Here is a 24172-nt window from a genome sequence, read left to right on the forward strand (position 1 = left end):
TTTGTTGTTTCTTATAAGGAGAGTGAGTCAGGTTTGGTTTTATGGCCCACACATTTTGTGAGACCCGAGGCTACTGGTGGTGGTGGGTGGGTCTTATATTATCTTCTTGCCATCCACCCCCTCCTCTCCTTTCAGGCTCAACTCGGTTCTCTCGTATCCATTTGAAAAACCTCCCATTTTCTTGATTTATACCTAGAAGTGTTAGCCTGCTCTACAGAAGTGCCTGTTGCAGAACTGATTCACGCACGTTTTTTATATCTATACACAAATGTCCATACACTGCATGCAGCAGAAATCAATGCACTCTTTGGTTATATGCGGTTAGACCTTTGGAAGAGATCTTTGTATTTTGCTCATTCACACTGAACGCATCATTGAATAGTGCGTGGAGCCCGAGGATGACAGCTTTAACAAAAGCTAACTGGAGTCAACAAACCGCAGTCAGATAAATGAAAGCACGTTGGAGGTGTGGTTTAAAGCTTCCTCTGATTTGTAAAAATACTCAGGGCTTTTCAGTCTGACGCATCTTCTTGAAAAAAGAGCTCTGAGGAGATTTGCATAAACCCAAAAAGTACCGTTAGAGATTTAGTCCAGCAGTTACTCTTCATAGAAGTTGACTTTAAAAGTTACTAAAGCCTTAAATGATTCACAGGACCTGGTTAACATGAGGTGACTGTAGACATAAATATCACAACTGCCTGCTGGAGTCTGAACACTTCTATCACGCTGCTGCCTGGGGAGATGTTATGTGGGCTAGTGCAGCTAGAGATGAGCTCTATGGGGAGAACGCAGCACCGTGACGCAGTGTAAGAAGGTCCTTCATACATCGTGAACTCGTCATGTACATGGTGAAGCACGGCAGTGGTGGCACCAGGATTTTGGCTGATTCATGGAGGGTGAAATTCATTTGCAAATTTTAACAAATTGTTTTGAAACACAGTGTCCAGGTTCTCAACAATGACACGGCTGGACTACATCTACTTAATGTCAATGTGGATGATGATCTTGGGGACTGTTAGTTATTGCCAATAGTTTGGAGATTTGTAGTTTGTTTTACCTTTAATGCTTTTAATTATTTTACAATATTATTAGATTTATATTAAAATTGATTTGCCCCACTCTAGTTATGACTTTTATTCAGTGGGGATGCAGAAAATGCATAAATGTTTCTGTGGTTGTTGCTAATCTGTTGCTAACTCTGTTTTATCCTGCTGGAAATGTAGTTAATAGAACACAGATTAGAAAAATGAAAACTGACAGTCAGTAATTTGTCTCTCTGTCACTGGTAACATTAATTTAAACTGAAATGATTTTCACATCGCCTTCATCAGAGTCAAACCTGAACATACTGAACATTTGAGTAGATTTTTTTTTTGCCAGGATTACTTTTTGGCTTTATTTGCAGTACCAACATTATATTTTTGCCTTTTTTATAGCTTTCTTATAAATCGACCCATTTTTTGTAGCACATTGAAATTATGTATCCAGTGTCTCTTGAAGAGCCTGATTGTGGATTTAGGATTTATTCAACCAGCTAATTCAAAGAGAACCTGGCTATGCTGAGCTGGCTATGTAGTGCACTGTTGTAGTGTAGTTGTGTTTGAATCACACTGTTTGCATTCTCTCCATTCCCTGCTCCACCTGGTGTTGACACCATCGGTAATTAGCGATCACATGGTTGGATCACCAGTGTGGAGTTGACTGCCCAACTCTACACTGACTCCAAAATTACCAAAGAAAATCCAACTTTTGGAGCAGTCCAGACCAAACCAAGGCTGTACATCCCACTGATGCTTTTGCTGTGTCTCTGTGGGTCATGCTAACTTGGCACTCTCAAACTTTGTTTAGGGGGAAACGATCCATCACACAAATCTGTTTATAACACTCTGATTAGTGCAAAGCTCCTTGCAGCTTTCCTAAAAGTGATCTTTGCACGAATCATTTTAAACATCCTCTGCACCCAAAGCGAAATGCAGATATTTGACACGTTGCATTAGCTGCATTAGTGATGTCCGGCGTGCTTAGCACGCTTGCTTTTTGTGACCTCGTCATTTCCCTGAAAAGGAGGTGGAAAGTGCGAAGTTGGCAGTACACAAAAAGCCACAATAGGCTTATATAATCCAAAATCATCCTTTAACACAACAGCAATACCATGAGCTGACCTCAAAGTGCTGCTCACATCCTGAGAATCTGGCTGAGCTGAAGCGGTTCTCTGAGGACAAGTGGTCCAAAACTCGTCCAGGACATTGTGCAGGTCTACTGGCAACACTTGTCAGAGATAACTGATGCCAGAGTTATTAAATTAAGATATTTAATCCAAGGATTCAACAACTTTTTTTACACCAGATTTGTGAATGTTTAATGTCATGCTCAAAAATTGTGTGTGTGTGTCTTTACTTGTGATTTGGATAAAGATCAGATCACATTTTATGAATAATTAAAGCAGAAAATTCCACACATACTCTTTTCTTGCCGCTAACCGCTCCTGTCGGTAATTACTCATTATTCCTTCTGTCATGTGACCTTTAAAATGTTCCCTTTAAACGATGGGAAACAAAAAGTCTACAGTCCTTTAACCGGTGCGCACGACATCCTGCTGTGAAGGAGGGATTTTTGACATATCTTGGATTTTAACTGGTGTTTTTAATTAGTAATGATTCCTAATTGCATTGCATTCTGTAATTAGAGCACGCAGTGACGCTTTTCATAGCACTGCTGCGCTGTGCAGGCACTCTAACTGATTCAGCCACAGTTCGTAATCAGGTAGACACAGAGCACATGCTCGTTTTCATCATCAATATCGTATCAGGTTTTTTCTGCTTCTATTATTGCTACATTTGTTTTCTTCCACCGTGAGCATTTTAATGTGAGCGCTCGCATAAAAGGGGGAATTTTACACATGATTGCACATTATTTCACTCGTATTCATCATTTCACACACAAAATAGACTGGTGCCTACTTTAGTCAGAGGCATTATCAGAGGAAAAGTAAAACATCAAAATCTTATATTTTTTCTTTTCCCTCTTGGAGCGCTCTCGGGGCTGCTGTTTATTTTTAACCTGACAGCTGCACATTAGACTTTAGTAAACTGGATCCATTTAAATATCAAAGGTTACTCTGAGTCCCACAGGCTAATCACACAGATGTGGACATGTTGAACTTTTACTGTAGTGATCTATCACACCAAAAATAAAGACAAAAATCTAGCTTTGCAGTACACCCCACAGCTCTGAGTCGTCTCCTCACAGCCTCCTGTTTTCTCGTAGCCTCGCTTGCTTTTTGATTTCTCTTTGTTTCACATTTTCAGCTGCTTTTGTTTGGAGGCTTTGATTTCCAGGTTTCCAGGTCTTTGGACTTTGTGTAGTTTAGCCACTGAAAGGCTCACTTTTATTTGACTTTTTCTTGCATCTGGGTGCTCTTTTGCATTTCACGACACTTAATTTTTGGTTATTTTGTTCTGCTTTTAGTATGTTTTTATGCCCTTGGAAGTCCTGTGAGCCTTTACATGTGATACTGAGCTATACAAATAAAACTGGAACAAAATCGCTGCACTTTTTGTCCGCCTGTCCCACATACTGAGACAGTGTCCGGCATTTTGACTGGATCTAGTTTATATAAACAAACACGCGAGTCAAACAGGTGTGCTAATAAACCTTAACAGACTGAACAGCAGCTGAAATCTCATTTTTGAGAATATTAAAAAAGAAATACTCAGGAGTGCATTTCAGCCTAAGTGTCCCACACAGTCACAATCTTTGCCCCGTGTTTAGTTTCTTAGGATCTGATGAGGCTGAATGTATTAAACTTCACAAATGAAGGATTTGTTGCCTTATATCTACTGAGATTTACCAAAGGAAGTAATCGGTAACTCAGTTTAAATGGCATTGTTTCAGACTCTGTTTAACAGCTGCACACAAAGAAACAGCAGTTCTGTAACCTGGTTTAATCTGTGAGAATGAACAGCTTCTGTTTAAAGGTAGAAATCTGACTGAAAAAATGTAGCAGGGTTCGATCTGTAGTGAGGACACAGTGTGTGGACTGTAGTCGTGTGTACTAATGAGATAACTAATGACTAACAAAGGCATTCATGGTGTAACTTTGACTGCAGTGAAAATGAGTGAAACTAGTTTTTAGTTTTTCTAGTTTTATTGGCACAAAGAACATTTCTCTTCATAAAGGACCCGATATGTGGCGGCCAGATAAAATATTAAATCCATGTGACAATGAGTGAAGTAACCGCCGGCAACACAAAGCCTCAACTTCAAGACAGGTTTATTGAAGCGACTGCCAATAAGAGCGTATGGTCCTTTTGACTTAGACCTATGACAAGGTGCTGAATAATATTAGAGAGACACCGAGGCAGCCGAAGCCTGGAAGGTCTGCTAGCAACCAGCCATCAGCCACAAGTACCTAAAATATGTTTTAAAAAATTAATCTCGTTGGATGAATTTATTTTAATTCCTTTTTGCATAAAAATTATTTTAAAAAACCTTCAAATAGAAATAAAATATGTCACTCACTCAAAAAATATTTATCCCAAAAAACTGACTTTTCCATGTACTTTCTTTGCATAAATATAATGTTAAATGTTAAATTTGATGGAATTTGGTCAAATGAAATTTACTTGACTTGTATACAGTTAGTTTAAACCAACTTATTTTCCTTAATTATTAAAAAAACTTCTTTTTTATAAAGTTCATCTGCATTTTACTCAAAATTATTGCTTCATGTTCACGAGGGCAAAGAATCCGTTTTTTCAGTGTGGATAAAGGAAACCCTTTTGATAGTGTGATAAATGGCATCAGTAGAGCCATTTGTCTTTTAAATGTCTCTGTCTCATGAGCGACCAGAGCCTCGAGCTTTCCTAAACAATTCTTATTTGTTCCTTAAAATATGCCAACTTTTAACCGCAGAGGTGGGCGCTCAGAAAAAGAACTCATATGACTTCTTCGCATGGATCATGAGTCTTGTCACCCAGTCCTAGAAATATCCCTCCAAGGATCTATCAGAAAAACATCTTACAAAAAACAATAGAGCAATTTCCAATAAAGCAGCAGAGAGATGGCTGGCTGGCGCTTTTAGTCACAACAACATTTGTCCAGTACAGATTTAGAAGTTGAAGATTAGAGCTGTTGGACTAAAATATAGTGAATGGGACGCATGACGTTTTTCAGTGTGGATGAGGCAGGGATTAAACATGCCCACGCTTAATCTCGGCGTAGACACCAGTAGGTTACATAAATCCACTTACAGCACAGATTACTGTTGGTAGAGTGGGGGAAATCTGATCACAATGGATTTCTGAGGCACAGACAGTGGGCTTAGGCACCAATTTGCAGGAAGATGGGTCTGTGTTTGCATGAAATCTTATCACAAGGCCTCATGTGGATTCTCCATATGTGAGCGTGTGCAAAATCAAATGCTTCCCAGTATTCCTGTTTCCTAACCAGGAGTGGATCCAGTGGGGCGGCACAAGCCCCCATGAAATCTGGTTGGCCCTCCTGCAAGGCTCAGGGATTACTAGCCCCTGGACCACATCCTCTGTTTACATCTCCTGTTGGAAAGTTGGCTCCAGAAAGTATATGCACAATCACTGCTGAGGAGACATAAAACAGCAACAACAGAACAACAAAGAGATGCAGAAATGCCAAAAGGAGGGGTGTAAAATAATAAAGCCACAGTGAGATCACCGGTGCCAGAGAGGCACCAAATGAACACAAATGTGGATAAAATGAACTGCTGAGAGACACAAACACACGAAAGAAATCCACAAAATGACTGTGAAGTGAAAATAATACCACGGAGAGACTCGGAACAGCAAATAACATTTACTAAATGCAAAAGCAATTCAAAACTCCCCCCAAAATGGCACCAAAGATGTGTAACACTTCCACTAAGAGACACACAAGTACCCTGAAATTACATAAATTGAATGCAACTGTATGAGCCAGAGTGCCAGAAGATGGACACACAAGATTAGGGATGACACAAAATGACTGCAAAAGACACCAAAAGAATAAAGGTCTAAAGAACTACACAGAGACACAAAAACAAGCAGAAAATAAAAGAAAATTTAGACAAAACTATGCTAAAGTATCACAAGGATGTGTTAAATAATCCACATGAGCACACAAACAGACCAAAAAGATGTCAGCAAAGAAATGTAAAATTATTTTAAGGTTATTCAAAATGATATGAGAGACACAAACATAAATAGTCGCAATTTAAAAATACATAAATCAGCAACAAATAGATAAATTTCTAAAAAGCCAAGCAAAATGAATATAAAGGGGAAACCGACCCAACAACATACTGAAGGGCAGCTATAAACTTCCACAAAGACACCAAAAAAAGCCAAAAGTGACAAAAACAAGATCAAAAAATAAGATTTTAGAAGAAGAAAAACTAAATGTACAGTACTTAGTAAGTAATTGGAAACTGGCACAAAAGTACCACCAAACAAAGTGCCTAAGATTGGAAAAGCACAATTTCAAAGAAAACTAGAAAGACTGCAGAAGGATTCTCAAATGTTGTGAAATATGGGCTGAGAGTGATGAGTAAACCTTCCACAAAGAGATCCAAAAGTTACATAAAAATACTCCACAAGTACCACAAAATGATCAAAAATGACTGCAAATGAACAGAAAACAGACAAAAGAGACAAAACAACAATAACGAAAATGATAGGAAAAAAGAGTTATTGCACAAAGGCTGAAGAGAGTCCAAGAATTCACAATGATTTGCAAAACTTGCACAAAAAAACTCACAAACATAAAAAAGTTCGTTTAAGAAATGTGAAAAAGAAAAGCCATAAAGAGATACAAAATCGATACAAAACCACTTCAAAAAGATGCAAACGTACCACAAAGTTATAGACACAAAATGACAAGAAAAAGCTGCACAAATATCTGCACAAAAAGGCCACAAAGAAAAAATGCAAACAGCATAATAAACTTTGCAGTTTTGTTCAGTTTTTGTGGCATTTTTGCTGCGGTAACACAGTGAGACCTGTTACATGTTTGTGTTCGTTTAGACTCATTTTTGTCTAAATCCATCCACAGCTGTAGGATATTTAGAGATATTATTCCATATTTGAATATTTACCATTATTTTTGGGGTTCGATTATTGCCAGAAATAGACAGTTTAACAATTAATTATGAACAGCTTTGCATTCAGATTTAAATTGAGCCTTGACAGCCCTGTTGGGAATGCTAACACCCACTCCTGTTTAAAATCACAGCGGGAGTCATCCGTCAAAAATCGAAAAAATAAAAGAGGATTTGTCACCCTTTGAAGTGTCCTGTCTTATCCAGAGAGAAGAAAATAAGAACTATTTCTGTGAATCAAAAGACTCATCCAGTGTTTCTCTTCTTCTTCTGCAGAAAAAAAGCAAGATGCACTACCAAATAGCCGTGATCATAAACTTCCTGGGTCACTGCATCTCCATGGTGGCGCTGCTCATAGCCTTCTTCCTCTTCTTGTGTTTGAGGTAAGTGTTGGTCTCGCTGCCACCAGTCCACTGATAATCCCCGATGTGACAGAGACGTCAGTATTTTCCAGATCCCAGTAGGTTCAAAGCGTCTCTGGTTCTTATTCAAAAACCCATTTGGTCATGGGATGAAACCTCCCCTATCTCAATCCCGCAGATGTAAAAAGGGTTTAGACGCCCGCAAAAACTAGGGCACATTTCACCCCACAATTGGGAATAATAGACCCATCTCAAAACCGGGAGAAAACAGTCTCACGGAGGCCTGCCGGGACAATCGGTGGAGGCGGAAAAGGGTTTCTCTGGCAAACCGAAATAAGCCGTGCATTAACGAGAGAAAGGTCTTAGCACCCTCGACAGCCGGGGCTGTTATCGATCGCCGAGACACCCCCGGGGAGTGAGAAAAGCGTGAAAGGGCACAGAGAGACATAATAAGTAGAAGCTCTACAGGATAGCATTTATGCACAACCTGTGTTTGTGGGCCACAGTGGCATGAATAGAGAGTGGGGGAGGAAGAAGTGTCAGGCAGCTAAAAATGGCAGGAGAAGGAGTTTGGCATTTATTACTTACCTTCTTGACTTTGTAAAGAAATTGAGAACCATTTAAAGGAAAGCTGTTTGATGGAGGGAAACGCCGAGGCTCCTGTGCACTGGTGTGGATCTGGAAGGAAGGAGAGGAGCGCAGGGTAGAGCGAGGCGTAATGTTCATTATAAAATAGTGCAATGAGCAGTTTGGCGTATTTCCTGATAATCTTACTATAAAAGACAGTTTGAAGGGATTCTTTCCACAGAAGCTCACGAGTCTCCCGCTTAATCTAACAATAATGCAGATTTATGCCGTGGACATGAAGTTTAATAAGTTCTGACTGTTTCCAAGAGCTGCATTCATAATCTCCTGTTATTTATCAGAATAGCACATTCCTCGGGTTTGTGCTGGTTTTGAATTCTTTGTGAAAATATGAATTCGAGCTTCTGCTGAGTTTTTACTTTTATTCCCAACGGTTTGAAATTTAGGTTATTGTTTGGATTTTTTCTCTTTTAGTTGATCTTAGGCTTCATTTCCTGTGACATCACCAGGTTTTGATGGTTATTCTAGCGATCAGTCTCAGTTTTGGATCATGTATTTCAGTTCATGTGTTGGTTTAATTTCTCGCTGTCTCTGTTTGTCCTCCAGGATTCCTTCATCTCTGTCCCCATGTTCAGTTTGTTTTGGGCCGTTTTCTTATCTCACACTTGTTAAGTGTTAGTACCCAGGTCTGTTTCATTCACCTTCGGTTACTTCTTGTTTTACTTTGATAGGGTTTTTATTAGAGATGGCACGATACCACTTTTTTATGTCCGATACCGATACCGATATCATAAATTTGGATATCTGCCGATACCGATATGAATCCGATATAGTGTGTTTTAATCAACAAAACTGTTTTTTTAAATATCTTGCTGCATTTTGTATAAGTTCATACTCAAGTTTAAAACAACAACTACACTAAAGCTATTCTGTTATACCTATATGCAAAAAAAAATATTTCATAGTTCAGCAATACTGATCAATCTAATAAACTTAAACCTACACCATCCTCCCTATTCTGGTATTTTAAAGAGTACTTAGCATAAATATTAAGCAACCTAACTAATAGGGTTCCAACTCCCAGCAACAACAAAAATAAAAAAATAAAAAATAGGGAACCACCCCTCACGCTCCACCTCATGATGCTTAATCGACGTAATCAACTTTAATTTGATGCAGTGTGAAAAAAAATGCACAGAAATCAATTCTTTTTCAAGAAATATTAAATAGATTCAACATCTTTCTTCAACAAAATTGCAGACTGCACAGATGGTACCTTCCCAAAGGAAAAAGTACTATAGCTTACTAGGGTATATATATTAGACTTAATAGTCACTATATACAGTAATTGACTTCTATTCATTTTACATCAAATTAAAACTTTGGGTGTAAGATTCAGATAAATATTAAATAATTAAAAGCTAGACATTTTAAATGAGAATAAGAAAGAAAAGTATGTCTTTGTGCCCCCTTTTCCCTGTTAATGCCCTATCGGCCCCCCTGGCTAAACTTTGCTAGATCCGCCCCTGCACAGTTACCAGCGTCAGCTACGTAGAAAAAGATCCTCGAGTAGAAAGTAATATTAAATAAATTCTAACAACAGCTGATCAAGCTTAAACGTGCTGCTGTTGTTCAGCTGCTAGTTTCCTCTTTCTGGTGCAAAGTGGGCCAAAAGCAAACAAGAGACACGGACTCGCGACAGAAAAGCCGATCAGCTGATCATTAAGCAGTTTCATGATTGAAGTAGCAGCCGGAGAGCGAGAGGCAGTCGCTTGTTAAGCTTAAGGCAGGAATGCTTTACAAACATTCAGAGATGGACTTACACACTTGCTTTACTTCTCTCGGGATAACTTTGTCGGAGATGAAATGCCGGGTTGCTAGCGAAGCTCCACATGCTATCCAGACCACCGACAGGTCCCGCATGCCACAGCCGCTCTATCACGTGATGCATACTGCTCCGACGTGCTAACGTTCTGAGGCGAGTTACGGCGTGTTGCAAATTTTGTGAGGTGCTTTGTGATATTTAATGGATCAGATTACATTTTTTTATTTTTCTCCGATATCCGATCCAGTAATTTAGGTCAGTATCGGACCGATACCGATACGTAATATCGGATCGGTCCATCTCTAGTTTTTATTTCTGCTTCCTGTTTGTCTCCCATCAGTTTTATTTATAAATCCTCAAATATCAGTAACAGTCGCTTCAAGGCGCTTTATATTGTAAGGTAAGGACCCATCAAGATTAGAGAGAAAACAACAACAATCAGACAGCCCCCTATGAGCAGGCACTCAGCGACAGTGGGAAGGAAAAAATCTCTTTTAACAGGAAGGAATCTTAGGCAGAACCAACCTCAGGGAAGGGCGGCCATGTGCACAACCGAAAGAGCGGACCAAAGACACGCTGTGAAAAAGAGCCAGAGATTAATAATCCCTGATGATTAAATGCAGGGAGCTGTATAAACACAGCCAGCAGCAACATAACTAAGGGAGGATTCAGGGACACCTGATCCAGCCCTGACTATATGCTTTATCAAAAAGGAAGGTTTTAAGCCCAATGTCAAAAGAAGACAGGGTGTTTGTCTCCTGAATCCAAACTGGGAGCTGGTTCCAGAGAAGAGGGGCCTGAAATCTGGAGGCTCCAAAGAACCAGAAGTAAACCAGCACTTTAAAGTGCTTTATTGTTGTCATGTGGTGCTTTGAGGTCATTAAGATAAGATGGGGCCTGATTAAAACCTTGTATGTGAGTTAAATTAGCTTCTTAATCTAACAGGGAGCCAATGAAGAGGAGCCAGCATGGGAGAAATATGCTCTGTCCTTCTAGTCCCTGTCATTCTCTTCACTTGTCTCATTACCCTCCTGCTGGTCCTTCCCTAATCAGCCCTCTTTGATTATCCCATCTTCCACTTCAGGCTTCCTCAAAAGTGTCTGTTATGTTTGGTTATGCTCCCTGTGCATTACCCTCCATGAGTGCCTGAATTTGATTTGGCTTTGTTTGACATTTTAGACTTCTGGAATTTGTTCAGTCCTAAGTGAAAGCCATGGGTAGTGTAGTGTAATAATCCACACAGTAAACTGTTTGATTACTAATGTCTGTTAATAAATGATTATCTTTGGATTTTGAGCTGTTGGTAAGACAAAAGAAGGAATTTTACTTATTCTGCTTAATGGGGACAAGTATGTGGCATGAACTATGCTACACACCACAGCATCTGCAGTGCCCATCCCTAGCTGAGCTTTTACAACACAGGAGTCAATAAGCAACATAATCCGTGGAATAAATATACACATTAAGAAAGACTAATCTCAGAGCACAGCTGAGATATAGATCAGCGGGACAGCACAGGACGCAAGCTGCAGCATAATAAGGCCCCATTTAACAAGGCTGCACATTATTCATGACTGATCCCAATTTAAAAACAGCAAATAGGAAACTGTGTGTCCCGAAATGAGGATTTACATAATGCTGCCTTTCAATTTCCAGTAGATGTTACTGAGCCCAGAGCTTTCAGAAGAACCAGGAGGTCTCTGAGCACCTGATGAGCCTGATTATCTGAACTTTACATATTTAATTTATTAAGAACAATTTTCAATTCAGTACAATTCAATGTTATTTATACAGCACCAAATCACAGCAACAGTCACCTCAAGGCTCTTTATATTGTAAGGTAGACCCTACAATAATACCTACAAAGAAAAACCCAACAATCATATGACCCTCTATGAGCAAGCACTTTGGCGACAGTGGGAAGGAAAAACTCCCTTTTAACAGGAAGAAACCTCTGGCAGAACCAGGCTCAGGGAGGGGCGGGGCCATCTGCTGCGACCAGTTGGGGTGAGAGAAGGAAGACAGGATAAAGACATGCTGTGGAAGAGAGACAGAGGTTAATAACAGATATGATTCAATGCAGAGAGTCTATTAACACATAGTGAGTGAGAAACAATCCGTTTGTCATTAGTTAAACCTTGTTCGTACCAGGTTAGACTCCCTTTTGTCAGTTGCTGCAAATCCATGATGAGAATCTCATGTTCCACCACAGCCCAGCCATGATCCATTCCACTGAGATTGGTGATTGTGGAGGCCGTCTGAATACATTAAACCCATTGTCCTGTTCAAGAAACCACCAACAACATTCAAATTCAAGCTTTGACGCTACCATCTGAATGCTGCAGCAGTGTTGCATGATGGAACGCTCAGACCAGCCCGTGCCATGTTCAGGGTCACTTAAATAACCGTTATTCCCAGTTCTGATGCTTAACTTAGCCTTCAGCGGGTCGTCGTGACCCTGTCTGCTTATCTAAATGCATTGAGTTACTGCCTTATGATTACCTGAGTAGTTCCACCAATCACTTAAAACATACACAGTTTGTTTGTTTGTTTGTTTTGTTTATTTTTAGCTGACAAACAAGGATCAGGCTGAAGTCATTAAGTAATCTGAACGAATGGAATATTTCTATCCAATTAAAATGAATGCACTTTTTCTGTGTACCTGAAAGCGAGGTGCCTTCAGGTACGCTCAAATGGACCTTGGGATAATTAGTTGACTGCAGTTTTAAATGAGGTCGTCTGTCGCCTTGAACCCTAACACAAGAACGCCAGCAGCATGAAGAAGTATCAATTAATGTGTTCAATTAACCACCACCACCCGAAGGCCTCTGTCTTTAACAGATAACAGATAGTGCCTGGTCTCGTTTTTATTAAAGACACAAGCAGTTTAAGTAACGCTACACAAGCTTTAGTAGACCACAAATCAAACCATTTTAAATGAAAGCAAGCAAAACAAAAAAGCCAAAACACAACAAAGTCTAATAAATCTTTAGAGCATGTAGCAAAAATTTGGGGTAATCTTCCTCCTAAACACTCAGTCGTTCCTTTCCATCATTTATCCTGTGCTACAAACTTGCAGAGCGTACTGTTGGTGTTACTGTGATTAAGGTGGATGGAGTATTTGTTCCTGTTGTTTCTGTAGACAAAGGTCCAATAACCTCACTGTTTCTCAAATATCTGCTCCAGTGACTGGAAAATAGGAAGAGGCGAGTGTTACTGAGGAGTGTTTCTGAAGTTAAAGATGTTTTTCCGAGCAGAAATGTCAACAGCAGCTGTGGGTTGTCCAACTTTAAACTTAACAAGCAGCATGAATGGGACAAAGCAGTGACAGGAAATTGGAAGAAACGCTGCTTAATTGGCCGTCATTTTAAAATGTTTGGTGCTGACCAGCACATCCAAGTATCAGGTTGTGCAGCTGATCGCTATGCAGATGGACGAGTGCAGCATTGTAGTGGATTATTTCGTGGCACAAAAAACACTTTTGCACCTAATTTGGAAAAAATGTGATAAAATATGAAGAGCAAATGGTAAAAAAAAAATACAGTCATTTTAATATTTCATACACTGTAGTACCATCAGGTGGTAAAGTTGTACAGAGGTATTGACCTATCAGTCGAAACGACCACATTCCCTAATAATTCACAACTAAAGAGCAAACGTGCTCGTTGGAGCAGGCCTCAAGTGGCCATTAGAGGAACTGCAGTTTGCATACTTTGATGTTGCCTTCATTTTACAGCCTTTGAAGTTGCTGCTTATTGTGAACATCTGACCTAAATTTAACTATTAAGTGAAGACTTATGAGATCTATACTGTAATCATAATGTTCTTTAATCTGGAGCAAAAACCGGGGAGTGAGTTGGAAAACAAATAAATAATAAGGCCTGCAGGAAAGCAGTCATTGTGTTTTGCACCTAACAGCAAATAGAAAATGTAATTTGTGTTAATGTTTCAAAGGCAAAGAAGTAAAAGTCCTGCACCAGCAATAAAAGTCAGGAGGAAGAGAAGTTGGCTTTCAGATTCTCCATCAGAAAGCAGCAGCTGGATGCCAAAATCCTGAAGTTACAGCAGGTCGTACCTCCTCATACTTCATTTCCTTTTACGTGACAAAGAACACCTCCATTTCTCCTCTTCCTGGACACATTTACGCACTGATCCCTGGCAATAAAACCCCTGTTATCACACAGCATATGGCACCTCTTCAACAGAAAACATTCAGCTCCCTGATTTTAGCCGGTTGACTTGTTTATATAAAAAAAGCATGTGTTCATGTGAGTCTCAACAAACGTGACACGTCTTGCTCAAGGACCATTTGAGAGGAGTCAGTAAATAACCATCCCTGCGACGAGTGAACATGCAGCTCTACCTGCTGAGCAGCTGCTGCCCCACTTTGGTTGATGCCTATAAATACTCAGCTGTAAAAACTGTCATTTCAGTTCAGTTATTCATCCAAAACTGACCCAGAATCAGAAAGTGGAACTCATTCAGCCTCCTAAATGTTGTATCAGGTTTCTAAGAGTTATAGCTGTCACTGGTGGCGCATGTAACAGCATCATAAACCGGGTGTTTCTTATTGAAATGCACCTCAGGATTCGCACGTTTTCCCTACATGCGCGGACAAATCTATAACACCGACTCCTCGAGTTGATCTGACTGCAGTGAATCTTAGCCCAGCAGTGGAGCTCCTCACTGCAGACTGTGAGTGTGCTACATGGCATAATACTTACAGTGAAAAGCTTACTGTGCAATAATTCAGGTTAAAAAAAAAAATAGGCCACCCGGGCCACTTGGATTACCAGGGATCCATCTTCTTACTGTTCACACTGTCAAAACTGTGAACTGTGAACGCTGAGAAGCAAAGTTAAGTTTTGTGCTCCAAATATATCTGGAAGAAACTCTCAGAGAAAGCCAGAAATCGAAACTGTCCTCATTTAAGAGAGGGGCACAGCAGCGGCAAAGTCAGCAAATCTTCTAAAATGTCATCGTGATCTTACCTGCATACCAAACAGTGTCTGCAGCAGAATTACTGGGAACACAGTGGCCATGCTGAGCATAAATCCAGCACCATCTGAGCTGAGACCACATTTCTATTTTCAGCAGAAGACTGAACATCATTTCCTCTGGAGAATCTTTATTTTTCCTGGTGTGTCAAATGGATTATTACATCTGCCAAGAGGGTTATGTTCTTGTCGTCTGTCAGTCTCTCCCCCTGTTTGCAGGATTTGGGAAAACTACCCGGCAAACATTTTGACGTTGAGTACCTGCCAGATGACCATCTTTTCTCAACGCCTAGCCTCGGTGGAAAAGTAGTTCCAAAATGAAAATTGGGCCGACATCAGCGACAGAACGTCAATGACATAATGTCCGGGACAAAAAATGTGTACGATAAATGTTTTATTTAATCCTTTTATCAATAAATGGAGAAAGAACGTTAAACAAAGCTTTAAAAAATCATGTTAGGACAGCTGCCATGATAGCAACTCAAACTGGCACCCTCTGATTTTAGAGACCATTTCCTGTCAACAGAAAAGGAGGACACTGTGATTGGTCAAGGAGCCAATTCCTTTGTAGTGTTGACTGGTTATAACTTCATATTAGTAGCACTGTCACTGGCGTTTTATATTAAGATACTCAAAATCAATTGGACAAACTAACATGAATGTGAATCCTTTGCAGTGTCTGACTGTCTGAAGTCTAGCCTGTGATAAAATGCTGTTTCCTCCCTTGAGATGCTTTGCCTGCAGCTACCTTCAGTTGCTGCTTGTTTGTGGGTTCTCTTCCCTCTGTGCCTTCTGCTCTGTTTGGCTGAGATCAGGTAACTGATGTGTCCGTTGAAGAATGTCCCATTTCTTTTCCTTGGGTTGCTTTTGCAGTTTGCTTTGGATCTATTTGCACTGTGAAGGGTTGTCTGATCTAAGCAGAGAGTACAGCCCTGTGTACTTCACAATTCATTCCACTGCTTCTATCAGCAGTCATATCATCAATAAATACTAGTGACCCAGTTCTGCTGGCAGCCGTGCACGCCCATACGATGCCCTCCATGATGTGGTGTGCTTCAGATTAGGAACTGTTTCTCTCCTCGTGTCGGGAAATGCATGGAGATGAGACCTAAATGCAAACTGCAGAGTCAGACTAGAAGAAAACAAAAAGTGAATCTTTACTGTGGCCGACGTCCAAAAACACAGAAGAAACCAGCAGGGAACACCCTAGGAACTTCACAGGGCTGAAACACAGCGTGACACAACTAAAAACACAGGCTATAAATACACATGAAACAGGAGGGAAACTAAACACAGCTGAATATGATCAAGGTAAACAACAGACATGAGGTAAAACCAGAGACAATAAATGGGAGAATGTGATTAGCAAATTAAAGCTGAATGCGAGTAAACTGAATGAACGGAGGGAGACACTGAGAGATCAAACTAGCTAAAATATATACATATAAATGTAATAATCAAGCTAAGAACAAGCTAAGAACAAAGAAATCTTAATGAAGGAGAACCTAAAAGTCCAGAAACACCTTCTCATTTTTTCCCATCATTCTTCACCTTGTTTCATTTATATATTTATTTTTCCATAACTCTTCAGGCTCTTCTAGATGTTTTCCATTCAAAGTCTAATCTGACCTTCCTGATCTTCAGTGTAACCAGTGGTTTGCACCTTGTTCTGAAACCTCAGTAAACCTCAGTTCAGTCAAATAGTTCTGTCTAAATGCACTTCAGGTGTCGTCTGTGGCCTTTCGGGCCTTTCGGTGTTCCTCATTTTTAAGAATGCACCAGGTTTGTTGATTTGGCAGGTCCTAAGGTTTCTGCTCTGTCTCTAATAGGTTTATTTTGTGATCTCAGGCTAATGATGGAAACCTTTTTGTCCTTCATACTAAGAGTTACTTGGTTCAAGACTTGGAATCAACTCAAGCTCATTCATCTGCTTAATTTCTTACAAAATAACAACGGGAACAAGACTCAGACATGTAGCTGCTCATCAGCCGACTGATCCATTACTGTCTAAAATATGGGACTGTGTATAAAAATGGCAGTAATTTCTAAACAGAACTTGAATCACATCTTGGTTGTTTGATTTAAAATCTATTGTGGTGGCGTACAGATGCAAAGCTACAAATTTGAGTCTGCGGTTGTCGTATGATTCTGGACCTGTATGTTCAGTATCACATGAATAAAAACCCAGATCAAGTAAGATTGTAATATAAAATAATAACATTTTAAAAATTTGTGAGATTAGAAGAAAAGAAAAACAAATTTACTGTGCCTTTAACAAAGACTTGTTTGCAGGAGCATGTAGCCATTCTCTTAATTAGGTCCCATCAGGCCACACTGCCCCCATAGACAGCATGCCGAGGGCAGTGAGGTGCTTGCTGTGCTCCTGGCGTGGTGGCAACATTATAACATGATGTGGGGAAATTATCTTCTCATTTGTGGAACAACAGGATTTAAAAAACACAAAGTTATTTGATTTTTATCATCTCAAGGCTGCTTTTAAAACCTTATTTAAAATGACATTGTAATTAATCCAAACGGTGTTCGAGCTTTTTGAAGCCTGCTATGTTACTAATGGGGTAGAGCGTCTTCAGAGAGAAATAAAAAACATGATACAATTTGTACAACGTGCAATATAATAAATAAGTAAATACAATGCTGCTGGAAAATGCTGCTCATGCATCTGCTCAGTCAGCACAAAGCCAGTGAAAGTGACACCTATTAAGAATTAATGCATGCTGAAAAATAAATCACGTCACTCATGCTTGGCAGAAGAGGAAGCGGCCTTCGCCGGCTGATAATGCCGTCAGCTGGTGACAGCGAACGCGGCCGTCACTGCAGCGAGCGAGGATGGTTTGCTCAGTCCGTGCAGTCGTATGTTTCTATTTTCAAGCGCCCGCTCTGAGGCACTTGGGCAGATTTTAATTGTATCCCCGAGTGAATTTATTTACCGCATTTAAAAAAAGAAAAAAAACATCAGGCTTTCAGGGCATTACACAAACAAAAGAGTAGAGCGGGAATTAAGTCTTACTTCTTATTATATAAGTGAGGATTGATGGGAAATGTTCCTTTTGAGGCTACATCAACTCGTTATTCTTATCTATCAGCTTCATTTTCTGTGTTTCCGATATTATAATTTGTAATGTTGGAGTCACACTGTAACTGTCAAAAATAGACTCAAACTCAGCAGGAGGAGATAATTAAATCAGATATTTCCTGCCAGCTTTCACATGTTTGCTTTTAAACTACATATATATTTTTTTATCTTTCTTCTCAGAATTAAATTAAGCTCGTGACCTAACAACAAGAGAAATGTTGGAAAAGCAGCATCAGCAGTTGAGTTTTCCCTACTTCTGTTCTCACAGGAGCATCCGCTGCCTGAGAAACATCATCCACTGGAACCTCATAACCGCCTTCATCCTGAGGAACGCCACCTGGTTCATCGTCCAAATGACCATGAGCCCCGAGGTGCACGAGAGCAACGTGGTATGAGCCCATTTATGTGAGGTTTAATACAAAAAACCCCTAAACTTTGGTTTTAAAGTAAAGGAGATTTTTAACAGTATTTTTAATGCCTTAAAAACAAAATGAGATGAGCCAAATATATTTATTGGGTGAAATGTTCCTTCAGCGCCAGAACTCTCTAGCTTAGTTTGACTTAATGGGGGCGATCGTGGCTCAAGAGTTGGGAGTTCGCCTTGTAATCGGAAGGTTGCCGGTTCGAGCCCCGGCTTGGACAGTCTTGGTCGTTGTGTCCTTGGGCAAGACACTTCACCCGTTGCCTACTGGTGGTGGTCAGAGGGCCCGGTGGCGCCAGTGTCCGGCAGCCTCGCCTCTGTCAGTGCGCCCCAGGGTGGCTGTGGCTACATTGTAGCTTGCCATCACCAGTGTGTGAATGTGTGTGTGAATGGGTGGATGACAGGTTGTGTAAAGCGCTTTGGGGTCCTTAGGGACTAGAAAAGCGCTATACAAATACAGGCCATTTACCATTTACCATTTAATCCCATAAACAGTCCTGCTGATGGAAGAAGAACATATGTATTAATCCAGGTGTGAAACTAATGCCGGTAGACCTCTGTGTGTCAGCCTGTGTAGGAAAATGATGTTTTTACTCTTTTTATTCAATTCAGTTGAGTCCAATCTCACTGATACATCACCAACAACAAGCACTACAACAGTCACCTGTTATATTGTCGGGTAAAGGTCCTACGATATTAGAGAGAAAACCCCACCAACAACAATCAAACGACCCTGTGAACAAGCACTTGGTGACACCAGGAAGGAAAAACTCCCTTTTAACAGGAAGAAGCCTCTGGCAGAACCAGGCTGGACCATGTAAATAATGGATATAAAGTCTATATGTTACAGTTAGATTGAAATATTTTTGTTTACTGAATTAAATTATTTGTTGGACATAACAAAAAAGAAACAAATTAATTCATTAAGGTATAAAAGTATGTCTTCCATAATAAGTTTAAGCTTGATTAGTTGAAATTGTTCTCAGAATGTAGAAATATTTACATTTTTGCCTTTAATTTGTCAGGTGAAAGTAAGACTAGAACAAGAGCAAGTACGAAGCCATGGATAACAGCTTGTAGATATGGCAGTTTTTAGAAGTATTATCAGTTTGTCTTGGCTGAATTTAATTCAGTAACTACACATTTAAGTCTGCTTAAATGCAGATAATTGTTTTCATTTTGCAGATATGGTGTCGCCTTGTAACCGCCTCCTTCAACTATTTCCACTCCACCAACTTCTTTTGGATGTTTGGAGAGGGCTGCTACCTCCACACCGCCATCGTCCTCACCTACTCCACCGACAAGCTCCGCAAGTGGATGTTCATCTGCATCGGCTGGTGTAAGCAGCCTTACTGCTTTTATCTTGAATTATCTGCAAAACACTTCTACAGTTATCAGTTAATATTTAACAAGGACATTTTGGGAAAATGGGAAACATTTACCAAAATTCTCTCTGATTAAATTGGCTCATAGTTACCAGATCAGTTCAGTAGATTTTTGGACCACTAAGAGTCTTTTTTTCTTTGCTTAAATAACCACTTAATGACAAATCTAAGAGCTTTTTAACAAATCTTATCTACTTACCAAACTAAGCCTAATCATCATTGACTAAAAACAAGTTACAATAAATCAGGACGGTGCAGCAGCTTGTAAATGGCTTAAAAGGTGATGGTGGTGTAAAATCCAGTTTTAAAGGGCTGCATTGCAGGCTCAGTGTCGTACTCCAGTCATCTGACGCACACAAAAATATATGAAAACAGCTTTTTTTACTAGTTCAGGCATATTAAAATATGTATAAACAGACAAAGCAAGGGAAAAACAAACAAATATCTGACCCCAGCTGACGCACGCAAGGATGCAAATATGATGAAACTCTGAAAGAACTAATACATTCACACACCATCAAGTGGCATTTTATTAGCAGTACATCAGTACTGGATTGAAGCCACACTCATGCATACTTTGAGAAAGATGGAGCGGAATTTTTTACAAAGCAAACCAACTGGTTTAATAACAGCAGTTTAGATAAATCTCATTAAGTGGAACATCAAACACTTCTTAATAGAGTGATAGAAAGGCTTAATACAAGTGTAACTAACAAAATTGTAGCAGTTCAAAATAAAACAGCAAAAGAAACCTGATGTAATCCTACTTACAGTTTATTATCAAGAATGACCAAACTCCCACTAGGCCAGTATCAGATAATCTAGGACTGACAGGAGCCCAAGGTATAAGCATCAATAAGGAAGGACCACACCAAGGTAAACAGTGCACAGCTTGTTATATTTGACACAGCAGCTGCAAATAAATGTACTTGAAACAATAAAATACAAAATAGTTCCCCCCTAAAAATAACAAACTAAATAAAAGTGTGCGCATACAGCTTTCTCTGAGTCAAATGTATGAATGAATAATGTTGGATAACTGATGGATGTTTGGGGCTGTTCAGTTTGTTTAACTGTTGTCCTACCACACGCCGGTGAAGGAAGCTTCAATGGGAACGAAGCTCTGCCTTCAATAAAACCTCAGCAAATCCTACCCACTTTTGGGTTCCACTTAACTGGAACTGTGGAATCACTGCTCCTCGATGGAGGTTTGCTTCAGACTGCGTTCGTCTGTCCAGTCATCCTTTGACCAGATAACAAGAAACCTGACGTTGAACAGGGTGAAATTCGGAACAACCAAAAAAGCTGCAGCAGACTCCGTTGCAACTCCTAGCGATTCGGCTTCGGTAACATTAGTATGCCGAGCACATGGCACTGTATGAACAGGAATGAAAAGGCAACAAATCATCTGATTTGTTCACTTCTTCCTTTAACCCAAAAAAAGAAATGACTAAATCGTTTACATCATACACCCAAAAATTACTTTCCACTGCTCTTTTTTTTCTAGCTGGGCTACACCGACATCATGACAATACAGATAAAAGATGGTGGCTAGCTTGGTTTGAGAGCCTGTATAACCTCTAAAGGTTCATCTAGCTTATTCTTCCACTGTCAGAGCTAACGCACAGAAAGACACAACCATTCAGTTAGAATCACCAATTAACCTATCCACAATAACTGCATGTCTGTACTGTTCGAGGATGGTGGAGTACCCTGCACACAAAGTCAAACCCAGGACCTTGTTGCTGTGAGGCAACAGTAAAGTAGTTTTTCCAGCATTAAACTAACCTCTTCTGGTCCTAATTTAAAACTTAAAGTCAAGAAAGTAGGTTTAATTTTCCTACTAATCTCTCAGAAAGAATTCCCAAAATGTCAAGCTAAGGACACTAAATGCTTTAGGGTTAGATTCACTTTGACTAATGGGAGTGTGTTGGCCCAGTCACACAGGCCTACAAATATATCGAAACTCCGCCAACCTGCCGGCCACTAGAAAAAAAGCCTGTAGGCCCGTGTGACTAAAACCTTATCAAAGAGATATCTCAGAGTCCAACTATGAACTTCAGAGCTGTGAGTTTCATCTCAAAAGACGTAGCTGAACATCAGATGCTATTTTATCAAACAGCAGGAGGCAGTTGACTTGATGGAGATCTCAGGATTTTGTGCGGCAGCTGGAAAATGCCTTGGTGTGCAGTTCACTGTCAGCCTGTTTCACATTGTCAAACTAAACTTTGAGTTGTTGAGATTAGGTGTATTGTCTAGCTGGATTACATTTCCCTCCGGGGATGATGTGAAGGCTCGGTGTGAAGGACAGACCGCAGCACATTTCATCAAAATAAATAAGGTCAGATTTTCTGTGCTTCGCTATATGTTGGATCACTGGCTTCGGGAGGACATCATTGCTTTCCACAAGTCAGGAGGTGGACAAGAGGAGAACACTGCAAGAAAAATGTAATTTATCAAGTAATCTGGAGCTGTGAGGGGAGAATTTCCTGCTGATGACAGTAAATTTCCCGCAGCGTGGAAATATTCCAGAGATTTGACTTAAATGTGTGACTCGTTGGCTCGTAGGGTCTTGACGCTCCTGTTAGTATCATTTAAAAGTGAGTGATGGCTGTTTTTTCTGCTTTATTAAGCTTTTATAAGTCGGTAAATCATGAGATCACGCCGCATTATCGTCAGCCAGAGTCCAGCTTTTTATTCATTCACAAAGAAACATTCAGATGGTGACAAGTCTTGGCTTGCATCTGTGGATCACGGCACACAGACAACAATTGCTCCTGACAGAGCTTGGCAGTCACTGGTGCTGTGCTTTAAAAAAAAAAGAAAAGGATTTCATATTCCAGCATGAAATCCCTGGAGTGATATTTTGTGATTTGAATAGCAGAGAAAGATGAAAGAACCACCTGTCATTTTGTGTTTTTTTGCCTTACAGGTATACCATTCCCGATAATCGTGGCGTGGGCCATCGGGAAGCTCTACTACGACAATGAGAAGTAAGCCTCTTTTCAAGATATTCAACAAGGAACTTTTTATTCTATCCGGGTAATAAAAGGACAAGGGCAAAGCGTTACATTAGGGAGATGAATGTCTATTAATAATCAGCCGTAATCACATTTGCATTGTACAATATTCTTAATTACACTCTAGCCCTGCCAGCATTTCATTGGGAGTGCTTGCTCTCTTTTCACACCTATTAGTGAGGTGAAAATTGATTCGGCAATTTAGAAACGGGCGCTGAATAACTGGAAAAGTCGGTTGATACGCTAGATTTCTCTAATTGTCACCAAATGCAATTAAAAGGCCAAAACCAGATTCTCCAAAGTCCTAAATCTGACTCCCCTGTGCTTCTGAGCTCTGCTGTGGTCCAGAAACTGTTAAAAACTGTGAGTGACATATTCCTTCATTACCACGAGCATACGCTGTAGTTTATTTTGATTCAGTCCCCCCACACAAACCATCCTGCTGCCAGAAATATAAAAATCGCTAGAGTAGTGAATGCATCGGAATCAATTTAATGGCCAAGTCTGATGACACATTCAAGAAATTTGGTTCCAGCTCCCATCAGCAGCAGAGAAAGTGTCTGCAGAGGGAAACGTACACAAAGATAAGTAAAAAGTATACGCAACTGCATTAATGAGATTTTCCTGACAGCGAGTTGTCTATCGAAACATTAAGACTGCACAGACAGCTCATTTACACAGCTCATTTAAACCGAATAAAGTTTTATCCCACTGACCAGTGCAAGACCGTGGGTGTGATTGAACAGTCAAATATTCACACCATTTCTATGTTTTACAGAAAGCAGTGTTTCCCTCAGAAGTGATATTTGGGTTCCAAGGACCTCGTTAGCTTGCTTGGCACCATATTAGTGTTACTTAACACTTCCCAGTAAATGATGCAGTCAGGCTGAAGGTTGTTGACGTTTCCGGTCTAGCTGATGTCTTGAAACTGACTGTGAAGAATGAACGCAGACTTCAGAGGCACTCTTGATGAAACAGAAGACAAGCTGTTTATTTGGATGATAAAAACTCCAACGTGAATCCAAAACAGACCCAACACAAAGTCCAAGATACAAAGTAATAACATCCAGGCAGCACAGCACATTACAACTAGGTCTAAGTGAAACACGAGGTACATATACACACAGACGAACGCGCTGTGTGCTGATGAGGAGTGGAAACAGCTGGGGACCAAGAAACAGGTGAAGCTAATCAATGGTAACGAAAAGACAGAGGTCAAGAGACTACCGCGATAAAGCAGGAAGTGTTTTCACACAGAAGCACACATAAACTTGACACAGAAAGATCCAAGACTAGAAAGGTTACAAAAAACTCTACAAGCTTGCCTTAAACAGAAAACTAATGTAAAACACTGAAACAGAGAACTAAAGGCTAA

At 40.1% G+C, this 24172-nt stretch overlaps 1 protein-coding gene across 1 annotated transcript in view; it reads left to right on the forward strand.

The window, feature by feature from the left end:
* The window catches only part of LOC113028026 (corticotropin-releasing factor receptor 1-like), a 96949-nt gene that overhangs the window by 50036 nt on the left and 22741 nt on the right, over positions 1–24172 (forward strand). Inside the window, exons 6-9 of the mRNA XM_026177958.1 lie at positions 7385–7491; positions 18240–18360; positions 19578–19731; positions 22710–22770. Coding sequence (XP_026033743.1) covers positions 7385–7491; positions 18240–18360; positions 19578–19731; positions 22710–22770 — 443 coding nt within the window. The remainder of the gene's footprint in view (positions 1–7384; positions 7492–18239; positions 18361–19577; positions 19732–22709; positions 22771–24172) is intronic.

This window comes from Astatotilapia calliptera, chromosome 8 (genome assembly GCF_900246225.1).
Source record: "Astatotilapia calliptera chromosome 8, fAstCal1.2, whole genome shotgun sequence".
Classification (NCBI taxonomy): domain Eukaryota; kingdom Metazoa; phylum Chordata; class Actinopteri; order Cichliformes; family Cichlidae; genus Astatotilapia; species Astatotilapia calliptera.